Source organism: Pan paniscus, chromosome 23 (genome assembly GCF_029289425.2).
Source record: "Pan paniscus chromosome 23, NHGRI_mPanPan1-v2.0_pri, whole genome shotgun sequence".
NCBI classification, from domain to species: domain Eukaryota; kingdom Metazoa; phylum Chordata; class Mammalia; order Primates; family Hominidae; genus Pan; species Pan paniscus.
Window position 1 is genome coordinate 47958874 of NC_085927.1, and position 19583 is coordinate 47978456.

The 19583-nt window shown below is 55.2% G+C and overlaps 1 protein-coding gene across 39 annotated transcripts in view; it reads right to left on the reverse strand.

Annotated features, from left to right (window-relative positions):
- PLA2G6 (phospholipase A2 group VI) overlaps nt 1-19583 on the reverse strand; it is a 107032-nt gene that overhangs the window by 17520 nt on the left and 69929 nt on the right. For 20 of the 39 annotated variants that reach the window (XM_063603282.1, XM_055105683.2, XM_055105673.2 and 17 more), the window contains 6 exons: nt 18171-18321; nt 13415-13551; nt 12867-13021; nt 10820-10987; nt 9875-9948; nt 8865-9676 (listed from right to left, as the gene is read on the reverse strand). In XM_063603282.1, the coding sequence (XP_063459352.1) occupies nt 9532-9676; nt 9875-9948; nt 10820-10987; nt 12867-13021; nt 13415-13551; nt 18171-18321 (830 nt within the window). In that variant the 3' untranslated portion in view covers nt 8865-9531. Of the gene's footprint in view, nt 1-5355; nt 5418-5758; nt 5846-6636; nt 6713-7844; nt 8023-8864; nt 9677-9874; nt 9949-10819; nt 10988-12866; nt 13022-13414; nt 13619-18170; nt 18322-19583 lie in introns of those variants that run through there. The other 19 variants (XM_063603272.1, XM_063603267.1, XM_063603265.1 and 16 more) reach the window with 2 other exon arrangements.

Sequence of the window (19583 nt, forward strand, 5' to 3'; positions counted from 1 at the left end):
AATCTCTGAGGTGAAATCCAATAGAAAGTTATTATTAGAAAAAAGAGAATATGGAAGAGAATAACATTCCTACTGACAACCAAAACACACCAGAAAGGCCCACGAAACAGAAGAAAATGAATCAATGGTCTAAAAGTGATCCTAGCACTTTGGGAGGCCCAGATGGGAGGACTGCTTGAGGCCAGGAGTTCAAGACCAGCCTGGGCAACATAGTGAGACCTCATCTCTATAAAAAGAGTTTAAAAATTATCCAGGCACGGCCGGGTGCGGTGGCTCACACCTGTAATCCCAGCACTCTGGGAGACCAAGGCGAGTGGATCACGAGGTCAGGAGATCAAGACCATCCTGGCTAACACGGTGAAATCCCGTCTCTACTAAACATAACAACAACAACAAAAAAATTAGCCCGGCATGGTGGCGGGCGCCTGTGGTCCCAGCTACTCGGGAGGCTGAGGCAGGAGAATGGCGTGAACCTGGGAGGCGGAGCTTGCAGTGAGCCGATATCACACCACTGCACTCCAGCCTGGGAGACAGAGTGACACTCCATCTCAAAATTAAAAAAAAAAAAAATTAGCCAGGCACGGTGGCATTTTCTTATAGTCCCAGCTACTTGGGAGGCTGAGGCAGGAAGATCATTTGAGCCCAGGAGTTGGAGACTGCAATGAGCTATGATTGTACCACTGCACTTCAGCCTGGGTGACAGAGTGAGACTCTGCCTCTGAAAATAAATAAATAAATAAATAAGATGAATTTGTGCAGCAGCAATAGAAATAAAGAGACAGAGCGAGAGAATGTGTTATATGTGTGTACACACACATTGCATATAAATATGTATCAATCTATGCATTGCACAGCCACCAAAAAAGCCTAGAAACAAAGATCAAGCCAGTGGCAATGAGCACCACTAGTATTCAGATTATGGCTTTGAAATACCACTTGCACTAAAAACAAAAAGTAAAAACAGGGCTTCATGAAGAAATGGCTCATTCCATGTCTTACACAGCACAAATAGCAGATGAGCCTGGAACCTCTTGTCAGGCAGATAGCAAGGACTCAGGAGGCAGATTAAAGAGGCTTCCACTGGCCGGGTGCAGTGGCTCACACCTATAATCCCAGAACTTTGGGAGGCTAAACTGGGCAGATCATCTGAGGTTAGGAGTTCGAGATCAGCCTGGCCAACAAGGTGAAACCCCGTCTTTACTAAAAATATGAACATTAGCTAGATGCAGTGGTGCATACCTGTAGTCCCAGCTACATGGGAGGCTGAGGCTGGAGAATTGCTTGAACCTGGGAGGCGGAGGTTGCAGTGAGCCGAGATTGCGTCACTGTACTCCAGCCTCGGTGACAGGGTGAGACTCCATGTCAAAAAAAAAAAAAAAAAAAAAAGAAGCTTCCACTGGCCAAAAATAGGACATTTTCAACTTCAGTAAACATAATAATTGCCAACCATTGAAATAGGTCAAATGAGTTTAAATCTACGATATTGATTATAGTAAATAAAAGTACTAAATAATGGTGTTAGTAAAAACATAAAGTTAATTGGTGGCTTCACCTTCAGAGGATGACAGGGCACAGATTCATTATCTTGGAACCTGATGAATAAAGGGAATGAATGAAACCTTTCTCCTGCCCTCCCCATATGAAACGTGCCAGTGGGTAATAATAGCAGATAAGGGGAAGCGTCTCTTTCTGGAAGCATCCTAGCTAAGAATTCTTTGAAAAGGCATCGGAAGAACAGTGGTGTGTATCCCCGGATGCATGGCAGATCTAGACACAGTGATGCCTCCTGGTGGAAGAACTCAGTAGCCCCTCTGGTCTTGCCAAGGGCAAGGCTCCGGATCCAGAGGACAGAGAAACCAGCTGAACATACTAGGAGAGCATCATCAGCAACTTCCAGACTATGGGAAAGTCAGAGCAGATGGTCCCAGGGTCTCCAACAGACAAAGTGTAAGGAAAAGAAACAGACGGAGGGGGAACCCGTAGGTTCAAAGAGACTCAAATTTCTTTTTTCTTTTTTTTTTTGAGATGGAGTCTTGCTCTGTCGCCCAGGCTGGAGTGCAGTGGCGCGATCTCGGCTCACTGCAAGCTCCGCCTCCCGGGTTCACGCCATTCTCCTGCCTCATTCTCCCGAGTAGCTGGGACTACAGGCGCCCACCACCATGCCCGGCTAATTGTTTTGTATTTTTAGTAAAGATGGGGTCTCACCGTGTTAGCCAGGATGGTCTCGATTTCCTGACCTCGTGATCCGCCCGCCTTGGCCTCCCAAAGTGCTGGGATTACAGGCGTGAGCCACCACACCCAGCCAAAAAAAATTTTTTTTTTAAGAGTAAAACCAAATTCTAGTGTCTTGGGCTGTAAGGTAGAGTGATAAACCACGAAGGCACACAAGGAAATGCGACCTCAGACCAGTGGCCACTTTTAGAGGGAGGGAGAGGCTGTGGTTTTGATGCGGGCACCTGAAGGGGCTTCTGGGGAGGCTGGCAAAGTTCTGCATGGTAGTTTCAGGTCTGGTTTGCCTAATAATGATTCATTACGCTCTAATCTGTTCAGCAAGATTTTCTGTGCCTGGGTTTTAGTTTACAATAATAAACATTTTTTAAAACATTCTAAGTCAGATCCTGTCCCTCCTTGGCTCAAGACCCTCCGAAGGTGTCCCTTTCACTGAGAGGAAGGGCCAGAGTCCCGCCGGGGCCTGCAGAGTCAGGGCCTGTTAATGGCTGGTCATCTGAGACTTGCCCTCTACTGCAGCCTTCGGTCTTTCCACACGCTGTCCTCTCTGTCCAGATTGCCCTTCCCCCAGAGGTATTCCTGGCTAATGCCCTTACCTCCTTCAGGCCTTTTTCTTTTCTTTTTGTTTTTTTTTTTTTTGAGACAGTCTCACTGTCACCCAGGCTGGAGTGCTGTGGCGCGATCTCTGCTCACTGCAACCTCCGCTTCCCAGGTTCAAGTGATTCTCCTGCCTCAGCCTCCCGAGTAGCTGGGATTGAGGCACACGCCACCACATGCGCGGCTAATTTTTTGTATTTTTAGTAGAGACAAGGTTTCACCATGTTGGCCAGGTTGGTCTCGAACTCCTGACCTCAGGTGATCCGCCCACCTCGGCCTCCCAAAGTGCTGGGATTACAAGCGTGAGCCACTGCGCCGGGACCTTTAGGCCTTTTTCAATGTCACCTCGTCTGTTAAAAACTGCACCCCCGAAAGACATCCCCTCCCTGCTCTACTTTTCTCCTAGTGTATTTTGCATGGAACGTGTTACGTATCGATTCACTTACTCACTGTGGGTTTTTCTGGCTCCCTCTTTGCCATGGCAGGGGTTTTTGTCTGCTGTATTCCCGCTGCCTACCACAGTGCCTGGCACAGGGCAGTAAGTAGGGATCAAATAAATGAGCTGCAGGTGGGGGTGGCCTCTGGCACTGTTCTGTCTGGTATGATTCTGGCCAGTGGACCTGCCCAGTTATCACAGCTGAGATGCCACTGCCTGGAGAGGACAGCTCTCCTTACAGAGTGGGCCTGGGTGACACTCATCCCTGCCCAGCCCAGGTGTGCCACAAGTGACAAGGACAGCCATTGAACACAAGGACAGGAACCCACAGGCTCCATAACTCCGTGCCCACATCCAAGGGGGTGGCAGGGGCTTAATGCTACATCCTAAAGTGCCCACGGAGTCCACGGAGCCCAGGGGCCTTGGGGCCTTGTTGTGTGTGCGTGTGATGTGCATTTTCTAATAGAAAGATTGCTCCCCCGCCAGGCGCAGTGGCTCATGGCTGTAATCCCAGCACTTTGGGAGGCCGAGGCGGGCAGATCACTTGAGGTCAGGAGTTCAAGACCAGCCTGGCCAACATGGTGAAACCCCGTCTCTACAAAAAAATAAAAAAATTAGCCAGGCATGATGACAGGTGCCTGTAATCCCAGCCGCTCAGGAGGCTGAGGCAGGGGAATGGCATGAACCCAGGAGGCGGAGGTTGCAGTGAGCTGAGATTGTGACACTGCACTCCAGCCTGGACGACAGAGCAAGACTCCGTCTCAAAAAAATTAAAAAAAAAAAAAAAAAAGATTGTTCCCCATGCCCAACTGACTAGTATTTTATGGTATCCCCCAAAGAGCACCCCGACTTCCAGGGGTTCCCCTTCACACATTGGAGGGAGAACAATTAGTTAAAATTTCCTTCCGAACCTTCCCAGTTGCCTCACCACCAGGCCCCACCCCACCTCTCCCACTCAGCCCCTGCGCCCAAGCCCTGGCTCATGCCTGCCTGCTGCCCGCTCGTGGCTGTGCACAGCCCGCTGCCATGCTCCCTTGGAAAGCCCTCTCTTCTCTCCATCTAGCCAAGCTGACTCCCTCAGCTCTTTTCTTTCCCCTGTGTCACTGAAGCCCTGCTTGGCGGCAGGCCCTGGAGCTACGGAGAGGAAGGAAGGCTCTGCAGTGCTCCCAGTCTTGGGAGGGATAGGGGCAGGTGAGTTAACTTCTGGTTATCATAGCTAAGGTATCCAGGGGCAGTAAGTAGGGGCCAGGGCAAACAGTTTATGCTTATTAATTCACGTCATCCTCTCAAGAACCCTGGGAGGCAGTTATTATGATTCTCTCCATTCCTCAGATAGGTAAGTGGAGGCATAGAGTCCAAGGTCACAAAACTAGTCACTGGTGAAGCTGGGCTTTGAACCCACCATGAGCTAAGAACGGACAGAATCATCTGTTGGAGTCCAGGGGGAGGGGTGACTGGACTTGCCCCAGGGAGTCAGAGGAGGCTTTGGGAAGGAGGGGACAGCTGCTTCCCAACTGGATGGCAGGGGGAGGGACCGGTGGCTCTAGGCTGAGAGGACAGCAGGACAGCAGCCCCGCAGCGGGGACACCAGCAGAGGGCCCGCTCTTCCGGGGGGCTGGGCTGTGTTGGGGGTGTCAGGAGAAGCTGCTGGATCGACAGAGCCAGGGACCCCTCACTGAGAAGCCTGTGTTCAGTTCTACGGGCAGTGGGGCCGTGGAATGGTTCTGCTCCTGGGAGTGACATGGTCAGGTCCATGTGGCTGCTCCCTGGGAGGCTGCAGTGAGGAGGGCTGCAGTGAAAGGACCTTTCTCTTCCTTGGGCCTCCATTCACTCTGGCATCTCAGGCAATGACTAGCTCTTTGAGACTCAGTTTCTTCCTCTATAAAATGGAGGCAGAAATGCCACCAGCCTCCTAGGGCTGCTAGAGGCTTGAACGACTATTGCAGGGAACCGTGCCCCACAGAGCCAGGTGCTGGGAAGCGCAGCCACGGTCATCCTCCCTGGGAAGGGCATCTGGTAGGCTGGGCCCTCTCCTTGGAACATAGCCCATTTTCCTCGAGTGACCCCTCCAGGCCCTGGGGTCTGATACTCACCACCACCTCCAGGTCAGAGTTCAAGTGCCGCTGGGTGTCAGACATCTGCACCAAGATCTCCCCTGGAGGCATGGATGCAGCTGTGGCTTTGGTGTGTGGCAGCCTGCCCCGCCCACCCACCACCCTCTTCCGCTGAAAGCCAACAGAGGGCCTGCCCGAGACTGGATTTTGGGACCAAAGTCCGGGAACTTCCCATATGGTTCTCTGGGAGCCAGGCCATGTGTGTCCCAGCCTGGGAGCAGCCCGGCAGGGAGTGGTGGCGGGGAGCCTGGGCCCCAGAACAAGAGTCTGGCTCTGGGCCCTGGGCTGAAAGGCCTGTGTCAGGGACTCGGGACATCCTGGAAGGGCAAGGGTGCAAAAGGAGGGCCCAAGAATGGGGTCTGCTGTGGAGGGGGAGCCTCACCCAGAATCTGTGAGGTGGGGCTCTGCAGGGCACGCTCCCCAATCTTCTGGATGGCACTGAAGTAGACCTCGGCCGCCTCGGACAGAGCTGTGGACCAGAAGGGACAGGTCCGGTCCAGCCCTGCCTCTGCCCCACCCTTCTGGAGGCTCTTTTCATCTGGAGGGGACTGTGTCTGTCCTGGGTGGGGTGTGGGCATCTGTGTGTGCCCCTGAGGAGGGTGTGACCAGTTGAGCTGTGAAACTCAGGTGCAGGGGCATAAGGTGAGGGCTGGGGGCAGGGAGGTGGCGTGGAAAGCATCTAAGAAGCAGGGGGATGGGAGGCCCTGAGGTTCAGGGTTGATCAGCACTGGTGGGTAGTGGGGTGCTATTGGCAGGTATGAGCGGCCACAGCGGACGGGTACAAGGGTTTGCATGGGGACCGAGTGAATGTCAAGGCCAGCTGCAGGGTGTGTGGGTGGTGGCCGGTTGGAGTGAGGAAGCCAGCTGCTGTGTGAGCCTGGGAGCAGAGGTGGGACTGAGTATAGGGGTGGGTTCAGCTGGTGGCATCCAGGTGACACCTAGAAATGTATGCACTGTCAGGGGCTGCCCTGGGGCGGTGTGGGCCTGCAGGGCCTGGTACTGCATCATGGGAGTGTCTGGAGGCACCTGAAGGAGGGGGCAATGAGGGGTGCTGGGTGTGGACTGGGGTGCGTGGGCACAGGAGAGTGGGGGTGCATAAGGCCTCTCTGGCTGCAGAGGTGTGAGGGTGAGGGTGGTGGGTAGGAGGGTGTAGGGTTGAGGATGAACAGGTGTGGGGTGTAGAGAATCTGGGAGGGGCCTGGGTGGGTGGGAACAGCAGAGGCCCAGGGCTGGGGCTCGGTGGCCCGGGCAGGCACTCACCGTGGAAGGCACGCAGGTAGTTGTTGCCCAGGTACACCAGGTTCTCCAGGGCGGGGTTAAACTGCTCCATGATGCTCTGGACCCCAGGGCCAGGGGAGGAAAAAGGTGTAGAGATGGGGGAGCGAGAAGGAACCATGGATGGAGTCAAGTCACCAGGCGTCAGGGACAGGGCACCCCCAGCCCAGTGAGAAGCCCCAGACTTTGGGGTGCCCATCTACAAACCTAGGCTCACCCAGAATCCTGGCTCTTGGCTGCAGGGACCTCAGAGCCCATCTTTTGGGGTCCTGTTCTAAGCTGTGGTCCCCTCACAGCCAGCTCCCGCTCACATCTGCTCTGGCGGGACCGAGGTGCCTCCCGAGATGGTGCACCTGGAAGGTTCTCCTCCTCCCGCTGGGCAGAAGCTGGCCCACCTGCTGTGGTCCCCACTGGGCACGGCTCAGCCCTGCCCTATGTCCAGGCCTTGCTGGGCTATACACCTGGGGCTGCCAACAGTCACCCCCGGGGCAAGGGCAGCTCTTGCCCTCCTCCAAGAACAGCCCCCCATGGGCAAGGCTGTGGCTGCATTAGTGTGGGCCTCCCCAGGCTGGGGCCAGGCAGAGAGCTCCCTGGATGGTGAAGACGGGCCTGGACTTAGGCTTGGACTTGGACTTGGGTCTCAGTTCAAATCCCAGCAGCACCTCTTCCTCCCTCCATGACCTTGAATGAGCTGTTTAACCTCTTTGGTCTCAGTTTTCTCATCTATCAAACAGGGTGGTCATTTTTGACCTCACAGGTGGGTGGTGTGAGGCTTACAGGTGAAAGGGTCCTGCACACAGGAGGTGCTCAATAAATGTCTGTGGCGGCTGCAACAACCCCCTGGGGGTGAAGTAGGAAGTCTGAGGGGCTCAGAAATGAGAGAGAGGGAGAAAGAGGGTCTTTATTCCCAGGCCGGGCAGCCAGGCCCTTCTCATCCAGACTCAACTCTCCCCACCCTGGGCCTTGGGCTCCCTCCTGCCTTGTCCAGCATCTGGGAGTTGGGGGTTCCTGCTGTATGGCTGAGTGCTCTCGGGGATCCTTACCCCCGTACCCACCCCTGGGCCAGCCTGGCTCCAGGCTTCCCTTTCCAGGACATCTGCAGCCCCGGCTGGCCCTCCGTCCTCCAGAGCGGGCCTGATTTCTGTGCTCTGGGAGGAGGGGCTCAGGCCTGGCTTGGCCACCCATGTGCTCACCTTGTAGATGGCCATGGTGGACCTGTAGAACTGGTCCATCTCGGGGGCCATGGAGGGGCTGTCCCGGGTCTGAGCAGGAGGCTGGGAGCTGGTGGCGATGGCACAGCCGGGAGCAGTGGTAGGTAGTCCCTCAGGTGCCCACGACTCGGCTGGCAGCGAGGAAGCCGCGGAGAGGGACCTGGAGATGGAGGCCTGCCTCAGAGGAGTGGCAGCTTAATTATTCACCAACTCGGGATGTCAGAACGTGATCTGGGGCGTAACCAGATCCGGCAGGGAAGGCATCCTGTGACGGGCAGGCTCGTGTGACCTGCCCTTCAATTATTCACCCCTTGGAGCTGTGGGCTGATACAAGTGCCCATGTGGATGAGCCCCCTCCTGGGTCACCCCCTCCTCAAGGACCCCAACCCTGGGGGTCCCCGCCCTCCCACCTGCCTATACCAGGCATTGCCCACCTTACTGGGTGGGCGCTGCCCGATGCCCTCCCCCAGGACTCTCTCTGCCAGACCCAGCAGCAGCAGCCCCTGGAGGGGAACGCCGCTTTACTTCTCACTGTCCTCAGGCCTGCGGCTCACAGTGGGGCCACGCCCTCTGAGCTTGGCTCCCACAGCCGCTCTGGCCCGCCCAGCTCCTCCACTTGCCGGAGCAGGAGCAGCACAAACGCTGGAGTTGCCCAGCCCTGGGCAGACCTCGGCCCTGCACACGCGCTGCCTGTCCACGCAGAGTCCCCGGCCTCTCTGGGTGACAAATGGGGCTCTCCCTGGTCCTCCAAGATGAAGTTGAGGATTGTGGCCCTCCTTGGGCCTGCCGGGGGTATGTGGGCCTGGCAGCTGCCTCTGCATACCCTAAGGGCCGGTTTAGGGGAGGCCTAGAGGAAAGAGGAGGTGTCCCTGCCCAGGGATCCTGGAAAACAGAGTGTCCGGGTACAAAGGAAAAGTCCGGTCAAGGCCAAGGGTCAAGGCCGAGAGGAGCCGGGGGTCAGGGGAACAGGTGGATCTCACACCACTGCACACACAACACAGGTGAACTTGAATCCAAATGATTTATTTCAGTTTTGGCTCTTAAGCCACTTCCATTGGGAAGAAGAAACTCCCAGGAGTGACCTTTGAGAGCTGAGGGTTCTCAGGGTGGGGCAGTGTGAGGGGCTGGGCCAGTGTGAGGGGCAAAGTCGAACGGGCATCCCACTCCTGCGGCCTGGGCTTTCCCAGCTGATGGGGTGGGGGACACCCCGTTTCTTTAGTCCCAGCCCCCAGGGAACGGAGCAGAGGGCAGAGGGAGTGGGCTGCACCCACCAGGAAGCCTGGGAGTGCCCTTGCTGGGGGCTGGGGCAGAGGCAGCCCTGCAGGCTCTCAGGGAGGCTGGGGCTGGGGGCAGGGGTACGGTTGTGCCCGGGTACCCTTAATGTTTGAGCTGATGGGGGAGTCAGTTGTCCTTGACAGTCAGGGAAAGGGGCCAAAGGGGGCTCTAAACTTTCCCAGCCTGGAATGACAGAAAGTGCTGGAAGGCGGGGTTAGTGGGAGACAGGCCTTCAGGACCAGCCTCGGGCAGGCAGCTTGGCATTCTCCCAGGCCTGGTCTATGGACTCAGAGGTGCCTGGGCCCAGATCTGCCCGGGAGGGCAGTGGCTGGGCCTGGCCTGGCAGGGGCTGAATGGACGAGGTCAGCTGGGGCCGGTGAGAGGCTGGGGACCCTCAGGGTGAGAGCAGCAGCTGGATGAGCTTCTGGAACTCCTCGCGGTGCTCATAGATGTAGACCTCGGTCTCCCAGAGGGCATTGACCAGCACTGTGTCACTGACCTCATCCAGCATGATGTCCGTCCCCAGCTGGGGGTTCAATCTGTTCGGGCCAGGGAGGAGGGGGTCACCCTAGGATGCTCAGGCTGGGCAGGGGACGCCAGCTAGGACCAGGGTGGGCTTGGGGAACAGAGCAGACCCTTGGGGAAGGGAAAGTCCACACTAGGGCTGGGAGGGGAAGGTCGGTGAGTCCGACCAGGCCAGGGCACGGGGCCAAGGGCTGGGGCGGCTGAGCCCTCACCTGAAGTACTGGATGCCGACCATCTCGCACCAGGCCCGTGCCCGGTCCACAGCCCGCCCGTCTGGATCCGTGCACTGGTGAGAAGCAGCCTTGGTGAGTGCCGGGCCCACACCCCGCCCGGCCCGCACCCCGCCCGGCCCTGCCCTGCACTCTCGGAGCCCCAGCCTGGGGAGCCCCAGGCTCTTTCGAGTCAGGCTGAGCCACACAGCAGCAGAGTGGCTTGGGCAAAACCCCTTCCTGGGACTGCAGGGACTGTCCCAGCTGTGCAATCAGAGGGGCAGAAGTCTCAGCAGTGCCCTTTCAGGGATGATGAGTGGGGGAAAGGGTAGCGGCTGAGTCGACAGGCCTCCATGTCCCCTCTCCCTGAAGTTTCCCTCCCTCCCTCCTCTGTCTCTCTCTCTTTCTTTCTTTCTTTTTGAGACAAGGTCTCCTTCTGTTGCTCAGGCTGGAGTGCAGTGGCATGATCACAGCTCACTGCAGCCTCTGCCTCTTGGGCTTGGGACCACAGGCACACACCACCATGTCCAGCTAGTTTTTAATTTTTTGGTAGAGACAAAGTCTCATTATATTGCTCAGGCTGGTCTCAAACTGCTGTGCTCAAGTGGTCCGCCTGCCTTGGCCTCCCAAAGTGCTGGGATTACAGGGTGAGCGCCCAGCCCGCTCTGGAGCCTTTGTCCGTTCTGGGCTTCTACACTGCGCTATGTTTGCAGAAAGGGATCCGCAGCTAAAAAGCGTTTGAAAACCCCCCTGCTGGTGGTCACTGAGGGTCCCTGCCCCGCACTGAGACCCTGAACTGTGGACTCTCTCTCCCTCCAGCTGGCTAAAGGCGATGGACAGAGCCCTGCTGTCTCCTCCAACACCAAAGGCCCCACAGGATGAGGGGAAGCCATCGACCTGGGCTGCAGACCCTGAGGGAAGTGGCCTGGGGGAGGGGCCCACACTCACACAGTCCACCACCATCTTGCCCAGTTCCTTGGCCCCAAAAACAGTCTTGGCCAGCTCCCAGGGGTTGCTGGGACGGAAGACATCCACACAGGTCACAGGCACTTGTGGGGACCTCCCTGTCCCCAGGGAGACAACGATGGAGAGTTTCTTCACCTTGTTGGCCTGACCCTGTTGGGAACAGGACAGGGGCAGTCAGAAGGGACCTTCCACAGGTAGGGGGCACGAAGGGGAGCGTCAAGGGGAGGCCCAAGACTGGGCTCTGGGGCACATGAGAACAGGGCAAGAGGTCTCTGGTGGCAAGAGCACACCTGGCATGATTTCCAGCCAGCCTCTTGCACGTGACCCCAGAATGGCTGGTGCGGGCATCACATGCCATCTGCTCAGGACAGCATCTGTGTACCAACAGGACCACACATACACCAGCTGCAAGAAGGATCCCGCCCACCCCATCTGATGCTGGCCCAAGTCAAGTCGTGGCCAGGGGAGGAAAGGCAGACGGTGTTCCTTGGTGTTGGTGATTTGCCAGGTATTTGCATCATTACTTCATTTAATCTCCAGCCAGTCTGTGGAGAGGGCACTGATCACCCAGTTTGCAAATGAGGGCTCTCAGCGAAGCTCAGGCCGGGAAGCAGCTGCGGGGGCCACGTGGTAGGGAAGTAGGGGCTAAGGCTTGAACCTGAGCCCTGGGTGCTGCCTTTTTTTTTTTTTTTTTTTTTTTTGAGACAGAGTCTCGCTCTGTCTCCCAGTCTGGAGTGCAGTGGCGCGATCTCGGCTCACTGCAAGCTCCGCCTCCTGGGTTCACACCATTCTCCTGCCTCAGCGTCCCGAGTAGCTGGGACTACAGGCTCCTGCCACTATGCCCGCCTGGCTAATTTTTTTGTATTTTTAGTAGAGACAGGGTTTCACCGTGTTAGCCAGGATGGTCTCGATCTCCTGACCTCGTGATCCACTTGCCTCGGCCTCCCAAAGTGCTGGGATTACAGGCGTGAGCCGCTGTGCCCGGCCGCTGCCTCTCTTATTTGCTTCCGAACAAGCTCTGCTGCCGATTTGCTGGATGATCTTGGGTGATGCCTCCCACTCTGGGTCCCAGGCTCCCCATCCGCACGCAATAGGAGAGTTAGACTGGCTAGTGTCTGACAGTCTGACAGTCTCTGCCGCCTGCAGGAAGCCCGCCCTGCCTGATCTGGCCCCTAGAGGGCGCTTCTCTGTCTGCCCAGAGCCTCTGCTGCGCTGCCCAGGACGCCCTGGGGCTTCGGGAAACCACAGCAGCAAGGATGCAGCTCAGGCTCCCAGCAGTGCTGTGAACATTTCACAGACAACAGCATGCCAAGGCCTCACAGCCTCCCCAGGCAGGCGCTATGATGGCCCCATTCAGTAGCTGCAGTGAGTGCAGGCAGAACCGGGACCCCCAGAGGCGCCCTGGCTCCAGGGTCTGAGCTCAGCCACCGCGCTCGCCCACCCCGGTCACCCACCGCCCGCCACGCCACAGGGCCTCCCCTAGCATGCTGGGTCCTGCCAGCCTCTGCTGTACCTCTGCAGAGAGAGGGCTGCTGCTCTTCCTCCAGATCACTGATTCTGCACTGCTCTGTCCCCAAAGGCCTCAGGATGGGTCCCCTGTTCCATGGAGCCCTTTCCGAGCCCCCAGGCCTTTTAGCAGAGGCCTCACGGTCCTCCACCACAGCACCGGCAACCCGTGGGGGCAGGCATTCCTGTGGGACTGTCTATCCACAGAGGTGAGCTCAAGGGCAAGCATGTGTCCTGTCCCCAGGCTGGCTCGAGTGGCACGTTCATGGTATGCATGCCGCCCTCCCCACTCACGCACACTTAGAGCACAGTGGTCCTCAGACCCCTCTTAGCACAGTGCTTCAGGCAGATCCCACCCATGGAACAGGTTCCAGTGAGATCAATTTGCCCTGCGTGCACATATGAATGAGTGCGTGTGTAAAAGCCACCTGCTGTCCTGGGGGTCGGTCCCTAGCATGGTTTGCTGAAACAGGATTGGCTCCAGGGAGCAGTGGGTCCAGGCCCTCTGGCCTACGGCACTCACCTTGCGGATCAGGTCCTGATTGTACTCATGGATCTCGGTCATGGCATCCAGCGTGGGGTTGTTGGCCAGCAGCCCACCGTCCAGGAAGCGCCCATTGGGTCGGAAGTAAGTAGGAGCTGCCCCGCTGCTTCGGGCTGCCCGCCACACCAGCTGGTCTAGGGGCGGGGAAGGAGGGCGGCCCAGTGGCACAAGGGACTGGCATAAAACTCATGCACTCCAGATCTCAGGGTGTGCGTGTTGGGGGCTGGGAGTGCGGGAAGAGGGGAGGCTGGGAACTCTTCAGAAGCAGGACCCACGAGGCCACACTCTCTGGCTAGTTCGTCCTGGTGGAAGGCAGGTACAGCTGAGGACTTTCCAGGGACTTTTCTAACCTGCCAGGGGCCTGACAGCTCCCCCGCAATCCCTGTCCTCAGCCAATAAAGACCAGTGCAGCGGGTGGGCTGGTGGCACGGTGAGGGTGCCTGATGGCAAGTGCGCGACTCCCACCCACCACCCCGCAGCCTCTCGGGCCAGTCGCTTCCCATGGATGCATCAAGCATGGTTTAAACCTGAGGGCTGAGCTGGAGGCCTGAGGTTAACGTTCTGGTTGAAACGAGGCTCCCGGACAGTTTCTGGAGCATCGTAGTTCCGGAAGAGGTGGAGTTCAGCCGGCTGCCGGTCAGACAGTGTCCCTGTCAGCATCACCCTGGAGAGAAATGAGGCAGGAGGACGGCTGAGCCTGCCGGTCAGACAGTGTCCCTGTCAGCATCACCCTGGAGAGAAATGAGGCAGGAGGACGGCTGAGCCACCCGCCCATCCACCTTTCCTTTTCCCCACAATTCACACCCCAGGGCCTTGGGTAGCAGAGTGCCCACTCCAACCTCTGTTTGGGATAGGTGGGCTTCTCCCCCCACCATCCCCGCAAAACAGGCTCTCTCCGGCAGTGCTGGAGGAGTGTCAGATTGGTCCAACCTTGGGAGCACAATTCAGCAAAAGTTGGTTTTTTTGAAAGGCTAATCCAATGGAAAAACCTGTTGCAAGACTGATAAAACATGGCTGTTATCTGTTATCAAAATCAGGAAAGAAAAGGGAGCTGCACCAACACACACTGCAGACATTAGAAAAAGGAGAATCGGCTGGGCATGGTGGCTCATGTCTGTAATCCCAGCACTTTGGGAGGCCGAGGCAGGTGGATCACCTGAGGTCAGGAGTTCGAGACCAGCCTGGCTAACATGGGGAAACCCCGTCTCTACTAATAATACAAAAATTAGGTGTGGTTGCGCATGCCTGTAATCCCAGCTACTTGGGAGGCTGAAGCAGGAGAATTGCTTGAACCCAGGAGGCAGAGGTTGCAGTGAGCCGAGATCACGTCATTGCACTCCAGCCCGGGCGATAAGAGTGAAACTCCGTCTCAAAAAAAAAAAAACAACACACAATATTTTGAACAACTCTAAGCCAATAAGCTTAAAGATTTAGATGAAATGGACACATTCCTAGAAAAACTTCACTTAACCAAAACTAACTCAAAAAGGTATTTAGAAACCCCGAGTGGTGAGTCTCACAACCACTATAGAAATTAATTCCATCATCAAAAATCCTCCCACCAAGCAAACTCCAGGCCTAGAAGAATTTACTAACAAGTTCTACCATAAATTCAAAATAAAGTCACTATTATACTAACTCTTCCAAAAAAAATAAAAAGAGGAAATATTTCCTCAAAACCCAAAATAGGAAAAAACGGGTCAAGTTCGCCCACGAGCGTGGACACAAAAATCTTTTTTTTGAGACGGAGTCTCACTCTGTTGCCCAGGCTGTAGTACAGCGGCGCAATCTCGGCTCACTGCAAGATCTGCCTCCCGGGTTCACGCCATTCTCCTGCCTCAGCCTCTCCGAGTAGCTGGGACTACAGGCGCCCGCCACCACGCCCGGCTAATTTTTTGTATTTTTAGTAGAGATGGGGTTTCACTGTGGTCTTGATCTCCTGACCTCGTGATCCGCCCACCTCGGCCTCCCAAAGTGCTGGGATTACAAGTGTGAGCCACCGCGCCTGGCCAAAAATCTTAAACAAAATATGATCAAACTGAACCCATCAGAATTCTCTCTAGAGAAGGCACCAGTAAGAGAGAGTAGGCCTCGAACAGGTATTTGCACATCCGACGTTGACAGCAGTCAATTTACAACTAAAATATCCATCAATGGATGAATGGAGAAGCAAAACGTGTATCCAACAGACAATGGAGTTTTTCAGCCTTAAAAAGGAAGGAAATTCTGACACACGCTACAACATGGATGCCAAGTGAAATAAGCCAGTCATGGCCGGGCACGGTGGCTCACCCCCGTAATCCCAGCACTTTGGGAGGCCGAGGTGGGTGGATCACGAGGTTAGGAGTTCGAGACTGGCCTGGCCAACATGGTGAAACCCTGTCTCTACTAAAATACAAAAAATTAGCCGGGCATGGTGGTGCACGCCTATAATCCCAGCTACTCCGGAGGCTGAGGCAGGAGAATCACTTGAACCTGGGAAGCAGAAATTGCAGTGAGCCGAGATCGCGCCACTGCACTCCAGCCTGGGTGATAGAGCAAGACTCCATCTCAAAAAAAAAAAAAGAAAGAAATAAGCCAGTCACAAAAAGACAAATACTGTATGATTCCACTTACATCAGGTACGGTCAAAGATAAAATTGCAACAAATTTAAAGATGTTAATTGGCTTTTATTGATGAACTGAGAGTCAGGCAGGCCACAAAACCAGAATAGGTTCAAACAACTCTGGCCTGCAACGTGGTCAGGCAGTGTTGATGGGCTGAAAACCAAAGTGAGGTGTGGAGCTTAATTGGTTTGCCTTGTTTGAATCAGGTGGCCATCTATGATTGATTAAAGCTCAGCTGTTGTAGCTAACCAGAACTCAGCTATTTGTTACATGGGTATATGCCTAAGCTAACTAGGTTCACTTGGCATGAATGACTCCATATTGGTTTCGTCTGTTGGGCCTGGTACAGAATCCTGGTCCAAATCAATTACCCCCTAAAAATTTTACTTAACAGTACCTGGAGCAGTTAAACTCATAGGAAGAGAAAGTAAAATGGTGGTTACTATTTTGAGCATTTCTGAATGATCTTTTCATATTTTGAAAATGAGTCCTTTGATGGATGTATGGATTCGAAATCTTTTCTCCCACTCTGTGGCTTGTCTTTTTACTCCCTTTATGGTGTTTTTGTTTTATTTATTTATTTGGATGGACCCATGTTCTTAATGGAGTAGAATTTATAAATATTTTTTCTTTTTATAGTTTGTGGTTTTTTTTGTTTTGTTTTTTTTGTCTTAAGACAGGGTCTCACTCTATTGCCCAGGCTGGAGTGCAGTGATGGGATCACAGCCCACTGCAGCCTCAGCCTCCGGGGCTCAATTGATCCTCCCACCTCAGCCTCTCAATTAGCGGGAACTACAGCCGTAGTGCCACCATGCCCAGCTAATTGTTAGTTTTAAGTTTTTTGTAGAGATGAGGGTCTCACTATGTTGCCCAGGCTGGTCTCGACCTCCTGGCCTCAAGTGATCCTCCTGCCTCAGCCTCCCAAAGAGCTGGGATTACAGGCTTGAGCCACCATGCCTGGCATATTCCTATTTTTGAGAAGAGGTAGAAACTTCAGGGTCTATGCTTGTATCCACTTCTCTCTACTGCCCCCAAGAATAGCCATGATGTTTTTGAAGAAGGCCAAGGTGGAGGATCTGCCACCCAGACACCAGGACTCACCACACAGCGGTAGTTTTTTATGCTCTGTGGTCTGGGCACAGAGACAGCTTTCCAACCAGTGGAACAAAACACAGCCTGGAGCAGATCCAAGAGCAGAGGGATGCTTGACCCACTGCTGAGGAAGCGGAGGGAAGGACAGACTTCACAGATGGGGCTGGGAAAAATTGGCCAATCACGTGGAAAACATTAAATTGGATCTTGGATTTCACCCTCATACAAAAATCAATTCCAGGTTGATAAAGGACCTCAATGTAAAAGGCAGATCTAGAGAGCTTTCCAGCTCGACACAGGAGAATCGTGTGCTGCTTGGGGGCAGCAAAGGGGTTTATGAATGAGACATAAAAAGCACAAACTAGGCTGGGCATGGTGGCTGATGCCTGTAACGGGAAGCCAAGGCGGGCGGATCGCCTCAGCTCAGGAGTTCAAGACTAGCCTGGGCAACATGGTGAAATCCCATCTCTACAAAAAATACATGTGTTGGCACATGCTAGTAGTCCCAGGCACTCAGGCGGCTGAGATGGGAGGACTGCTTGAACCCAGGAGGTCGAGGCTGCAGTAAGCCGTGTTCACGGCAATGTACTCCAGCATGGGCCCCACAGCAAGACGCTGTTTCAAAAAAAAGAAAGAAAGAAAGGAAAAAATCACAAACTGTAAGAAGAAAAATATTTATAAATATTATCTACCTCATTAAGAACATGGGCCACCAAAACCAAAACCAAAACAAAAAACAAAAAACAAAAACCTAGAAACACCACAGAGCAGAAAGACAAGCCACAGAGTGGGAAAAAAGATTGAAGGTCCCTGGCCTTGGACCCTAGGGAAGACCGCAGAGGGGATGCCGGGCCCCTAAGACTGGGGGAGACTCACTTTCAAAATATGAAAAAATCACTCAGAAATGCTCAAAACACTCCTCTTGGAACACACCATTCATCCAGCCCCGAACGGGATGCATTGCTTAGTCCTAGGATTTGGGCTTCCCAAACAAATGTTTCCTGGAAATGTGACTTTCTCCTTCAGTCTGACTTAAATTAGTTCAAGTCTTGTAGGCCTTAAATTAAAGGTAAGACTGAAGCCCTCTGATTATAACCTAGTAGTCCGATCCTGGGAGTGAGTGCTGTCTGAAATGTGAGAAAATGTTTAGCCGTGTCATTTGAAAGGCCAGTGGGTTCCTTTTGCCTGGGCAGCAAAAACCCAGCCTCTGCCCAGGTGGTCTCAGAGAAGGGTGGCCCAGGCTCTCTCCAGGCAAGCTCCAGACCCCTGGCCGGGCAGGGCAGAGCCAGGCAGGGCAGAGCCAGGCAGGGCAGAGCTGGGCAGGGCAGAGCCGGGCAGGGCAGAGCCGGGCAGGGCAGAGCCAGGCCCACCAGGCCACGCCCCTCCTGCGCTCAGCAGGTGTCTGCATGCCCAAGTGAGAGCCACACCCCAGCCCTCTGCCTCCCTGGGAAGGGGGTTCCCTCTGCTCCCCTCAAGCGTGGGGCGCTCTTCCCCCTCCCTCAGCAGGACAGGGAGCCCTCTGTCCCCAGGGAACAGCCACAGTGGGCACAGCTGCGGCCACGGCCCCAGTGCGCCAGGGCTTACTTGGGTTTCCTGACGTCCGTCATCTTGGTGTGCTCCCCAAACTCCCGCTTCAGGAACTCCTCCAGGGGCCCCGACTCGTAGGGCCTGGAGCCCCGGAACACCTCATCCTTCATGCGAAAGTACATGCCGCGCATGTAGGCCATGGACTTACCTAGGAACAAAGGGGTCAGAGGCGGGGAGATGCAGCGGCCACACGCAGGGCTCCCGTAGAACAGCCTGCGGAGGGCCTGAACGCAGGAGGTGGCAGGAGGAAGCGGGTTTACCAAGGCCTAAGCAAACCCACATTCTGGGCCCTTCCTTTGCAACCTCCCAGACAGACAGAGAGAAACCCCCTTCCGGCTGGACATGGTGGCTAGCGCCTGTAATCCCAGCACTTTGGGAGGCTGAGGCAGGTGGATCACTTGAGGTCAGGAGTTTGAGACCAGCCTGCCCAACATGGTGAAACCCCGTCTCTATTAAAAATACAAAAATTCGCCAGGTGTGGTGGCGGGCGCCTGTAGTCCCAGCTACTCGGGAGGCTGAGAGGCAGGAGAATCGCTTGAACCCGGGAGCGGAGGTTGCAGTGAGCCAAGATGCACCACTGCACTCCAGCCTGGGCAACGGAGAGACTCAAAAACCACTGAAGCCCCACGGCTCTGCACCTCATCTTGTATTCATGATTTTGTATTATTTTCCTTAAAGAAGAGCCCCTCAAGAGTAAAAGCTTATAAAAGCTAGACCCACGTTGTTTGTCACAGAAAACAAGGAATAGCCCTGTCCTTTGCGCCTTCAGAACAGGCAGGGCCAAGGGGCCGGCTGCACCTCCAGGAAGGAGAAGCTGCCCCACTTCCCCCGTGAGGCAGTGAGTTCCCCAGGGCCAGGGATGTACAAGCAGAGGGTAGCTGAAAGGAGGCCATCTGCCCACACCGGAGGATCAGCCAGGAGACCTCTCAAATCCCCTCCATGGCCCCTGGGAGTCTCAAGACCCTGGATGGGGAGAAATGGTCCCTGAAGAAGGACGTGGCCCTTTTGGAGAAGAAGCTAGGACTCTGCCCAGTCTGCCTGCTCAGACCTCGTGCCCGCCCTTGGACCCTGTGGAAGACCAGAGAGGGGATGCTGGGACCCTGAGGCTGGGGGAGAGAGCTGGGCGCACTGCTGGAGACCCAGTCCTGACTGCCCAATTCACTGGCTGATCCTCTCTGGTTCTCAGTTTCCCCATCTGCTCACCCCGCAGGGCTATGGTGAGAATCATCAAAAGGAAATGAAATACCAGTCAATAAACCGCCGTGGACACTAACGTCCCGGCAACTTGACAGATGACTCTCCTCCTCCGCCCATGGGACTCTGTCCCCAGCACCTCCTGGACTGGCTGAGCCCCCTGCTCCTGAGGCTGGGGTATGCCTGGCTCAGCTCTGCATCCCCAGCATCCAACAT